The sequence below is a fragment of the Takifugu rubripes genome, chromosome 4, assembly GCF_901000725.2.
Source record: "Takifugu rubripes chromosome 4, fTakRub1.2, whole genome shotgun sequence".
Lineage (NCBI taxonomy): Eukaryota > Metazoa > Chordata > Actinopteri > Tetraodontiformes > Tetraodontidae > Takifugu > Takifugu rubripes.
In genome coordinates this window covers 14,883,879-14,895,141 of record NC_042288.1, presented here as the reverse complement: position 1 = coordinate 14,895,141, position 11,263 = coordinate 14,883,879, and the positions used below count along the sequence as shown (strand labels likewise).

General features: G+C 44.9%; 2 protein-coding genes across 9 annotated transcripts in view; both read right to left on the bottom strand.

The window, feature by feature from the left end:
* Positions 1 to 314: 314 nt before the first annotated feature.
* Positions 315 to 3,803, bottom strand: pla2g12b (phospholipase A2, group XIIB). 2 transcript variants are annotated; one of them, XM_003964105.3, is made up of 4 exons: positions 2,679 to 3,803; positions 2,309 to 2,385; positions 2,071 to 2,239; positions 315 to 1,310 (listed from the first exon to the last, which is right to left on the bottom strand). In XM_003964105.3, the coding sequence occupies exons 1-4, from the start codon at positions 3,205 to 3,207 to the stop codon at positions 1,192 to 1,194; spliced, it is 894 nt and encodes a 297-aa protein (XP_003964154.3). In that variant the 5' UTR covers positions 3,208 to 3,803; the 3' UTR covers positions 315 to 1,191. The 2 variants fall into 2 exon arrangements, with proteins under 2 accessions (XP_003964154.3, XP_029691594.1); XM_029835734.1 differs by having other exon boundaries at positions 2,071 to 2,236; positions 2,679 to 3,798.
* Positions 3,804 to 7,016: 3,213 nt separating this feature from the next.
* The window catches only part of pde10a (phosphodiesterase 10A), a 41,853-nt gene continuing 37,606 nt past the window's right edge, over positions 7,017 to 11,263 (bottom strand). For 6 of the 7 annotated variants that reach the window (XM_029835227.1, XM_029835228.1, XM_029835230.1 and 3 more), the window contains 5 exons: positions 10,713 to 10,885; positions 10,454 to 10,565; positions 10,214 to 10,294; positions 9,894 to 9,982; positions 7,017 to 9,334 (listed from right to left, as the gene is read on the bottom strand). In XM_029835227.1, coding sequence (XP_029691087.1) covers positions 9,235 to 9,334; positions 9,894 to 9,982; positions 10,214 to 10,294; positions 10,454 to 10,565; positions 10,713 to 10,885 — 555 coding nt within the window. In that variant the 3' untranslated portion in view covers positions 7,017 to 9,234. The remainder of the gene's footprint in view (positions 9,335 to 9,893; positions 9,983 to 10,213; positions 10,295 to 10,453; positions 10,566 to 10,712; positions 10,886 to 11,263) is intronic. The other variant, XM_029835231.1, reaches the window with a different exon arrangement.

Below are 11,263 nucleotides of genomic sequence, written 5' to 3'. Positions count from 1 at the left end.
TCATCGGCAAGGACACCTGGGTGAGTAAAGTTGCATGCTGGGAAACAGCTGGCGCAGGTGTGGGTTGCTGCGTCCTGGCAACACTCGGAACAACCAGGACTGTTTGCAGCTAGTGTTCCGTCTTTGTTGGGTGTGCAGCAGACCGCCGCTGCGCTCTGCCATATCGAGGACACGTCCACAGGGAGGCTCGAACCGGGGGGACGGCAGCTGTCACCGAGTGGAGGCCCCATCTTCATCCTGCCTGAGCTGTGACGTGCACATGTCACCAGCATTTTGAGGAAAATGCATTTAATTCAAAGACCAACTCAGCAGTCTTACGTTGTATCGAAGACCGACGTGGTGCACAGAACCGTCCGCACACACTCTTTATTTCTGAGTGATGTAGATCACATGAATGGTGGTTATCAAATACAGCAGGTTACTGATGATTCCTGCTAAAACAAAATAATACAAAACACACAAAAAAACCCGCCCAAAGACTGTTTGTAACAAGTACAAATGATGCATTTCACTGTTGGAGGCATTTCTCAGGCTTCATCACAGCTCAAAGATTAAAGATTTGCCGGCCTCGGGTTGTTTTTACACACGTGAAGAGTAAACGCAGAACATTTAATTTGCTGGAGGTGACGAATCAGTGACGAAGCAGCTCATCACACTTTCAAGTGTGTTTGTGAGGAGAAATCGGTGCTATGTGGGGAAAAAATACTGTAGATACGCTTTGTTGCTCTGACAATTAGTCAAGCATTAATGACGACAAGTGCAATTAGCCATGCTAAAATAATAAATAATTGGCAGATATCATCGTGGTAGCTGTGGTAGCATTTACATTAATTACACATGCAGCCTTGATGAGCTGCAAAGCAGAACAAACTGTGCGTGCTATTAACATTTGTCTTGTTCCTACCACTAATCCGACTACGATATCCTTCTCATTAGACAGTCTGCTTGGAGTCATTAAAGTCATTTATAATAACAGAGTCATGAAGGCTTAAAAGAGACTGAGTGAGCAAAGGATGTTCAGGTAGATAATATAGCTGTGTTTATAAATAAAGGCTGCACATTTGCATTCCCGGGTGTGTTTTTTCCTTCAGTTTTCCTGCAAAAGATCTCATATTTGAGCAGAAATGGCTGCAAATATGTGCAGGAAAACCCAGGATGTTGCCAGCTGTCTCTGAAGGACTTGGGGAGTCGTCACAGTTCATCTCTCTCTTCTTCGCTGCAGACACATGCTGCCCTCTGGCTGTTCATGTAGGACCTGCAGCCGAGGGTCGCCACTGTGTTGTGGAGCGCATCAGCCGCTGAGGAACACGCTGAGAAAAGGAAGAGAAGAGGGCACGTGAGGGGGCTCTGGGGGCCAGATGTTTTCTCAACCACTGTGTCTACAGCTACACCTTTATTACAGCTTTATACACTCAGCTGGTGTTTAGTATTTGATGACAGCAACACATTTTGGGTAATATTTGGATGACTTAAAGGAAAATAGCAGGAGTAGGTTTGACATCCTCACCCCTCAAGGACAAATCCTGGAAAGTTTTTAAATTCTTAAATCTGTTTATTGAAAAGACAGTGTTGTTTAAACCCGAGGTAGTGCAGAACCTCAGTGAGATTTACGGGTTCAACTGGGAACAGGTTAAAGACTGGACTTAAAGACCACAGCCTCTAGTTAACCTGCATGTCTGAGATGGCAACTAGGGTTAGGGTTAGGGTTAGGGTTAGGGTTAGGGTTAGGGTTATGCTAATCAATGGTGCACAACGTGGCAGTTACCTGAAAGGTAACCTGAAGGGTATTTCAGGGAAGACAACACGATCTGGAGTATTCCAGCAGCATAGCTGAGAGTCTGGGTGCTAAACTAACCTCTGAGCAAGTTCAAACTACAAAAGTTTCACTTTTAGAATGACAGGAGTCAAAATGGGAGCAACAGAGTGAACATGATCCATGTTAGGAGCGCGTTGCTGCCATCTAATGCTAGCATTGTTCTCCTGAACAGTTTCCCACTTTAAATATTGTTTTTTTCTGCTTGCAGGCTGGTTTCTCAACCAAAGGGTAAAGGGCAGAATATCAGAACCCACCTTTGACCTCTGAAGCAAAGCCCAAACTCTTATTGATGTCTTTGCAGATGCTGCCGAGGCACAGGCGGAACTCTGAGTCACAGTCGTTCTTGTTTGTCCCGCAGGTTCCGTAGCACACGTCCAGCTCGTTGCAGCACTGTGTCATGGCAGGGATCCCCAGGTCGAGCTGCTGGGTTGAGGGAGCGTTTAGCTCGTTTAGATCGTTTAGCTCTCTGAACTATGTACACAACCAGTTTACCTGGAATCCCATGATGGAGGAGCCGCAGCCATCTGGCTCTGAGGACTGGTAGCCAGGCCGGGGCTGAGGAAGCTCTCCTGGGGGGTAGGAATGAAAATTTACCTAACTTTGCCCAGTAACTGGACATCATGTGCTATTAATTAACATATCCAGAGTACACCTCTGTTCTCGAGTGCAGGTTCACAGATAAGATGCTGCCGTCAGACTGAAAACATACCGATTGTATAACCGTAGATATTCCTGGGCTGATAACAGTCGTTACAATCAACACAGTATCATTTAATCAATAACCAACAAACTGACCCCTGAAAGCATTGCAAGTTTGACTCTTCCTGCCACCCTGGACTTGATTCAAGAGAATGGCTCTTACCGTGTCTGCAGCGGTACTGACACACACCGTTCTGCCCCCCTGCCAGCTCCACCAGCGAGTCAAAGTATCCATGGACAGCCTGGAAACGTTTCCTAATTGAACCGAGGCTCCATCCACTCTCATCCTCTGCCAGGGGTCTGCTGGGAGACTTTGTCTGGCCCGGTCCGATGCCATTCCCCTCCATCACAGGAGATGGTTGTTTTGAAGCTGCAGCTTCAGCAGTCACAGCCTGCAGCATAGATGCATCTCCAGAAGGTCTGTCCTTGTCTGTCCCTGCACCATCTGCCGCAGGGAGATCCTCTCCAGCTTCCCCTGCTGTGGAGTTATCCACACCGTGGGTGTCAGCGGGTGGGTCGCTACCGAGTTCTGGGTCCAGAGCTGCTTCTGGTGCAGAGGCGTCTTCGGAGGCAGCTGCGATGTCAACAACAGGGACAGCCTGTTCCATTTGTACAGTTTGGTAGCTGACTAAAGTTGCACACATCCCCACAGACGTGCAGAGAAGGAGCAGGAGAACAGTCCGAAGCAACATCCTGTTGAAATGGTGACAAAGCCGGTAGAAGCTCTGCACAGGCCAGGTGGGCTCAACGGGTCGAGAAAGGTGTTAACAATGATGGCCAAAAACAAGCTCTTCCACTCTGTACCGGCCACACAACAGACTTTGACCTGTGACGGCGTTCTAGCAGACAGCAAAGCACTCTCTTGTTCTGGGAGGCAAAGGTCACCCCCGTGTAGCCATTTAAAGGAACCTTAGACATTTCTTCTCTTTGGAAGGGGTCCTTTCCTCACAGTTCTTATGCACAAAACTATCATTACAATTACAATTTATAAATGGAACATCACATGGTGCCTAAGCCTGCAGGAAAAGCTCGCTTCCATCTGACACTTGACACATCCAGTATTGCCATTTCAACTCTGTGACCCTTATGTAGACACCATAGTTTTCACTGGGAGTTGACGAAGGTCAAACACTAATATATCAGAGAGGAATACGTTCAGAGAATCGGGGTTTTTTAATTCGCGTATCTCTGGCGCCCCCTTGTGTGTCAAAGAGCACTTACATGACCGTGTTGTGTTGTGTTTAGTTTTTGTCTCTTTTTAAGAACAAACACCGAGTTATGGATCATCTAGAGTATATGGCGACGTTAGTTTACATATTCCTTAATTTAGTCGTTCTGTGTACGTGAATATTTGTCTTTAAAAAATAAAAAATAATCAGAATTTCAGAATAGTACCATATGTCTGACCAGTGTGTAATTTCCCTTGTTTAATTCATACCCAAAATGTTTTGATTGCATTATGTGTTGCTCTACACTTATATACTCACCCTCACATAACAGGACACACATTTATGTCATCTAATGAGGATTGCTCCTACAGGGACAAGGGGTCAAACTCTCCGGCCTTGTTGGTGTTCTGGACAGGGTGATTTGTGGCAATCGGGCTCGTTATCTCTTTCTGGGAGACACTAATGCAGCCACAGATGCTTAAAAAAAATTACAATGGTCATGAGGATTAAGAATGAGAATAATTCTCATGATTATTCAAGCTAAATGCACAACATTATCACAAGTTTATGTGAAGCTCTGGACACCAGCTTCTCCTGAAAATCCTCCTCCAGCTGTTGGATTTCTTCCCACATGCTCATCATCTGAACCCTCTTGGGCTGGATGGATGCCAGCAGCAGGAACTGCGCCTGAATGCATGTACTTCTACACGTGGTCTTACTATACATTAAATGGAGCCCTCCTCCAGACTTGTGACAACTAGAACTTTCTGCAACCCATGTTGAACTCTTGGATGAAAAAAACCTCCAACAAACAACAACCACGGACCACTTTAGCTATATCGAAAGCCTGGTGTACAGATATATTCTCCATGCTTTCGTGTGGAAACGCTGCCTGCAGTACCGCCTATTCTCCTCTAGAGCTCCCCTGACCTCCAGCTCCAGCCTGCAAACTCCTTTCCCAGCATCTTCTAATTCCATTTCCTTCGCTTCATCCAGGCTGCAGCGAATCCTCGGGCAGCTAACATGAAGGCAGCGGCAGACATGTAAAGATTTAGAACACACATTTTTAACACAAAGCTTTCTGTGTGCCTAAAGGTATGTTCAGTCACAGACATTCTCAGAAAGGTTCAAGTTTTTCTAAATGGAATAACTGAATAAATAAATCATTCTTTTATTTTTATGAATGCAGTATGAACACTGTGTTTTTCCATGCTGGGTGGAAACGACTGGGAAAACATCATGTGGTTGATATACGAACCATAATCTGTCTGAATGCAAAGCAAGACAGTGGTTTGTGGAATTAAACAGGCTCCACATAGGTTTAAATTGGCTGTGAAAATTATTGTTGAATAAAAATGCCATTTTTATGAATGAAGACGACTCCAACCGACGCCCTCTGGTGACCTCCTCAATGGCACCTCATAACCAGGTTGCAGTGCGTGCTCTAATTCTGCTGCCTACACCAGAGACCCACTCTCCCGACTCTAATACGTCTGACGGCACATGCTAAAAATGTGCTAGTTGGTACAGAGGAAATGGAAAAAAAACCCTTAATTTCCCTCAGGATGCGTCCAAATACTGGAGAGCCTTCACATACATCATCAAAGACGTCACTGAACACCACAAGGTGGTCTCTGCTGGGCCAGCTTCGTGCTGACAGCTTCTGCCTTCTCATGAGAATAACACGCACACACACACGTTCAAACACAGTAAAGAAATAAGACATACACAAGGATCTGTGCATGTATGTCAAATAGAAGATTTAGTGAGTCTGAAAATGTGAATTAATCTCTTAATAAGTCAACTTTTGTGCCCCTGGGAAGACAGTTGTGGTTGCCCAGTTTATGAACAATCATTATAATATAAAATGTTTTTGGGAGGAATATTAATAGCAGTAACAGCAGGTACTTTGTTTAATCTGTTATATGCTGCTGCTGCCATTTAAAAGCATCATATGTGTCAAACTGTTGCAAATTGCCATATTTCTTCAAATAAAAATTATACTGCACTGATGGCGTGAACAGAAATTTGATAACATCAAATAAAACTGGACAAAGGCTCAATTTGTACCATTTTTAATTTTTTTAGTGACGGTCTTTTATATCACTGTTGCTTTATTTTGTCTAAGTTTACTGGTTTTGTCTGCACGTTTCTTTGTGTGTGATGTTATAAAAATCTCTCAAAAACAGATTTTAGCCTAAAACAGAGGGGCTTTTAATGGAACAAATACATTTTCGCCTCTCGAACATCTGAAATCATCTGTAGGTTCCTCTCACACAGAGGTCGTGGTGGACGTGAACTTTCCAGTCAAACTGCAGCTTCAGGCTCAGGTTTCTTCATGTTGTTTCCTTTCAGATGAAGACTTAAATTTCTGTTCTGCCTTGGCTGACCAGCAAAACTTTGTAGACCTTTTAGGCTTTTTCTGATCTGGGATCAGAGCAGAGCTCGGATATGAACTTTTATTTCTTCATTTCATCTGTTGTAGCTCAGATAAATCGAACACCATCCTCCTGATGTGAGACACTCTCCCCCCAGTGGGACTATTTCATAGACGAATATCGGTCTTAAACACTGGATTATGTGGATTATTGGTCATAAAATAACTGAAATTAAATAATACCTCACAAGTTAGTGCAGCCAAAAAAAGACCCTCCACATTCAGTGGCTAACCGAACTTTTATCTGATATCACATAAACGAGTGCCTTTTCTGTCGCCAAGGAGACCGATTTGAAAAGAGCTGCGCTGCGTTCATGGCTTCCGTAAATTTCAAAGATTTAATTCGACTTTTCAGTCCCTTGCCTAACTACACTAAACGTTGTAGCTACTTTATAGTGGTAAAAATATGCAATATAAATGGTGGTTATTGGATCTGTTCCTACAATTACATTTGGCATCATTTTCTTTTCTTTTAATATTAATAACAGGCCAAATTTATAAGATTTCCCTCCCGTCAGGTCAGCCCACAAAAGGACACTTTCAGCTATATTCCATCATATCAGAGCTGCAGAAAGACCAACGCAATATTGGTCATTTAGATTTAAAAAAAAAAGAGTCCAGATTCAACATTTGCCCCAAAGTTTTTCTTACATACAGACTAAAAATATACCTTTATTTTTTTTCTTAAATCTGCAAATTCACTATTAAAAATAACCTAAATGTAGCAGAAAAGCAGACAGTGTTGAGAAAAAGCTGCCGGCGTGACTGGAGCTGGTTCCACGCCGCTGCTGGAGGGTTCCTTCATTTAAGGAACTCGCCATTGCATCAGTTTCAACTAGGCAGTAAAAGATGTGCTGCTGCTCCTCTGAATGTTTCACACAGTGAAGACACAAAATACGGATGGATCAGACGGACACATTTCAGGTATTTAATAAAAGTCATTTGGGCTACTGCTCTTACATTTACTGCTGAGACATTCTGCAATTATTCTGGGTAACAGTAACATGTCTAGACCATTTTGTTTATCGTGTTGACTTTGTACAAAACAAAAAGGCCATAATTATTATTCTTTGTATAAAAAATATAAGTTAATTTAAATTTAACTCTAATTAAGAAAATAACAATAGTAATAATAGCAATAATAATAATCAATAATGATAAAGATAAGCTAAACATAGTGCAGACAATGGGATATAACTGGTGCCGAAAAGTAGAAGGAACAGTGCAGTGTTATGGACTTAACCATATTCTCAGGTGGGACTGAGGGAAACACACAAACACACGCACGCACAATCAGAAAGTGCACAACTGCCATTCAGTTTAGCACCATCAGAGCATACCTGTCAGTCTGTACAAACTAACTCCTAGATTGTACACAGTATACACCTACTAGCGTACGCACAAAATTATATATCGACTCAATTTAGGTGCATGCTAATTGTTGCTCTTGGTTGAAGCTTACTGGAAGCGATTCGGCAAAGATGGAGCGCATCATGAAAAACTCCCTCCAATCGACGCATTCATCAAGAAATGTACATTCACACCGTTGGGGGCCTCAGTACCAGTCGCACCAACGTTAAGGAACAGGTTGAGCAGATATTTCAGTCTTGGAAGGACACTGTCCACTGGAATGATAGAGTCAGACAAAACTGCTGTCAGCTGGAAGAACTTGGGATGTCAACTGGAGCCCTGGCCCTCCCCACGTGTGAAGGGGGTCGTTTCTATTCTCTCTGACACTGCGCTGACAGACGATGCTTTAGTGTAAGTGCTTTGACAGTAGGAGCCGATGGAGCCGCCCACTTCCTGCCGCTCACGCCGACAGGACGTGCTGCGTTCAAAGTCACTAACTACAAATCTGACCTTGGTTGGAGGCCAACATAAAAACATTATAGGTTAGGACCAAAGCCTCCTTTAGCCTTTCATAATTCATTTCCCCATAAAAATGGCGTGAATATGAAATGGCACAACTCCGACAGCTAACAGGACGGTGTATTTAGGAAGAAAAAGGTTCCTGTGGCACTGAAAAAAAAACACATTCTCCATCAGTTGCCGGGGCAGTTTTTGGCAAACATCCTCATTTCACTTGTGTTTTATTCATGGAAATAAAAAAAAAAAGATCACTAATTAATGAAGAGCGGCCAGATTGCGGTGTATAATAATTTATGATGTGAACGTGGCAGGAAAATTGGTCATGAAAGGGGAAGTGCGCGCCGCCATGGCTCGGTAGCTAATGTGAAGCAAATGCTTTGTGCGTCCCGTCTTGTGAGCTTGCTGCTCAGATCCTGTTGGTCTGAGGAGAGTCGTTGTACTGTGCAGCAGCTCCCTAAATGGCAGGAGCAGCCAGGGGTAGTGCTGTGGGGTCCACTTCATTAAGAAACATTATGACTCGCTTGTGACTGCGTTAACAAGTATCGACCTTATCTAACTCCTCTCATCACAGTTCGTCCGCGTTTACAGAATATGCTGAGGGGGATTTCAGTCATCTCCACCTAGAATAGGCTGCATGTCTTTATTCAAGTACTGCAAAGGATTTTCGCTCGTAAAAGTAATTAAAAAGAAAACCCCAAACATTCGGGAATCCACCTCCTCGGTAAGGTGGCATTACACCATACATCTGCTCTACAACATTCCTTCTGTCTCTGGAAATACCTCTGAAGTAGTGTGTGTACGATACCACAGAAGGCAAACAGTACCATTTCCGAAAAAAAAAAAAAAAAAAAAGCCTGAACCAACAAATTTCTGATATTCTAACCTGCAACGGGTTCAGAGTAAGGCCTCTGCTCATACAAGACCACAAAGAATGCACTCACATAAAAAAATAAAACATAAAAAAAGACCAAAGTCCATTCCACTAAATGAATTCTCAAGCTGTGTGGATGCAGGGTGATGGGTGTAAGTCCTCCCCGTTGACAGTCCATTCGTCTCTGGGGTTGGTGAAACCATCAGTGTCGACACCTCCGTCACCCAATGAGGTAACTGAGTTTTCAGTCAGGTCGCTTTCAGCTGATCTGTATCCCGGCAACGCGGGATGTGGGTTCGACCCCCTACAGAGCACGAGGTCCGTGGCAGGACGCAGGTTTATTCCTTTGGCGTGCCAGCAACGACTTTGGTAGTCAGTTGTCCACCTTGACGGGGCCCGAATCATACGGCGGACTGGTCACGACGTCCTCCACCTCCCCGCACGCTATCTTCTCCCACATGGACAGATTCTCCCTGCAAAAGGAAAACAGCCCCAACTGATTCCAGCTCACCGCTGAGTTGCTAATGCAAACATTTCCGGAAGAACGCAGCGCGGCGTTCGCCGGCCGGCGTTGGAGACCAGCCCAATGTTTCTTCTTCGTCAGGAGGCCGACCGCCGTCCTGACTGTTCAGTCGCCACGGCTGTCCTACGACTGCTGCCATCCTGTTCAACTGGCCGGCGTGATGCATTCCACACGCCTGCGTCAAATCCCACAACAAGCAGCTGGTCCGGGGGGGGGGTGGTCTGGGCCCGCTGCCCACCCGGAGCCAAGTGCCGACGCACATCTCGGGCTCAAACATTACAACGCGCTCACTTTGTATTCCCTGCAGTTCGACGTCACACAATTCTTTAGGAAAAGAAAACAGCGGCGCCCCCCCCCCCCCCCGGGGTGCCGGCAGCTGCGCGCGGCGCCCGACAAGCGGTGGATTCCTGGATGCTCAGCGGTCGTCATCGTCACCTACGGCGCGACTGTTTCCTGCTACTTCATTAAAAAGATCTTCAACCCATTTTTAGTTGAAGCTGGATACTCACTTGCAGGCTTTTAGAAGCGGATTGGACGGTGGGAAAAGCTTGGATAGTGTCGTGTAGCATGGAATCGCAACAGAATTGTAGAAACCCACCTAAAGATCAAAGCAGAATCCGTGATGTGAGGTCAGCTCTATGGCGAATGAGTTTAATATATTCAGGGGGCCTTGGAGACTATTATCAAGACAACAATTTACTTTGTTGGAACCAGTAGCAACAGTTTTGCCTGAAAAAATTGATATTCAGTAATAGCGTCGCTAATAAGAGTGATGGCTCAAAAGGCTATAAATTCCATGCTGAGAGTAGCGTTCCAGTGCTGATCTTACTTGGCCTTGGGGAACCTCGTCTTTCTTGTCTCGGTCCATCATTGGGATTGGCTGCAGCCCAATCTTCTTCATCTCATCTCCCTGTGAAGGATTGGAATAAAACAATACTGTACCCTTCCATTTTTGCACCCTAACCTCCTGGCAACTAGGGGCAGTATGTTGTGCCTCATATGTAGATCAGCTCTGAGGGGCGATCTTTAAAAGCACATGTGTGTAATTTTTCTTAAATTCTCACAGTACCTCAGCCCAGAACTCAGCATAGATGTCGTTGGCTGTGAGTCGTGTAATTTGCCATTTCTTGGTAACTGAACACAGGTCACATGCCGTCATCATGAGACCAATCACACGATCCCTGTAGGAGAGCAAAGCCTCATTTTAGCCACAGGCAGAAACTGTGCTTTTAATGTGTGCCGCCTCCACTTTTCTCAAGGTAATGCTGCGTGACCCGCTCTGCTCCTAAACCCGACCCCTCCGCCAGGGCCCCTCGTCATGGCCTGACCTGTGCGAGTAGTTGTTCAGGTCCAGCGCCTCCGAGGACAGCAACTCCGTCAGCTGCTGGTGGTTGTTGAAGTACAGGGCCAGGTCCGTGGCGATGATGGCCTTCCGGATGATCTCCAGCACCTGCTCATACTCGCTGGAATTTAGGTTGGAGAAAATATTGTGCCCTTCCAGCTATGAGAAACAAAGAGATCAATAAAAAAGCAAAAGCTCCACTTATGAGGCGTTCAGCTCAGCTAGACTACAGAAGGTTGCAATGTCACGTCCACGTCAGGGGAAAAGGTGCTGGGTTATTGCATTAAAAACAAGGCTGGAAAATTAATTTGACGTGTTATCGGTGTTAATATGAGCGGTGAATTTGTTAGTGCGTTACTGGCGTGTTTCGCTCACCTGTGCTCTCCGTTTAAAACGATGACCTAACCAACAATCCTGACAGGGGTGATCTGACCGGTCTCTCCCCACTGAATCATCAATCAAGCCCCTTTGATATCTATGATTCCTAAACAGTCTGAACCGTGGAGCCAATATTAAAAAGAAAATGGGCAGACACTT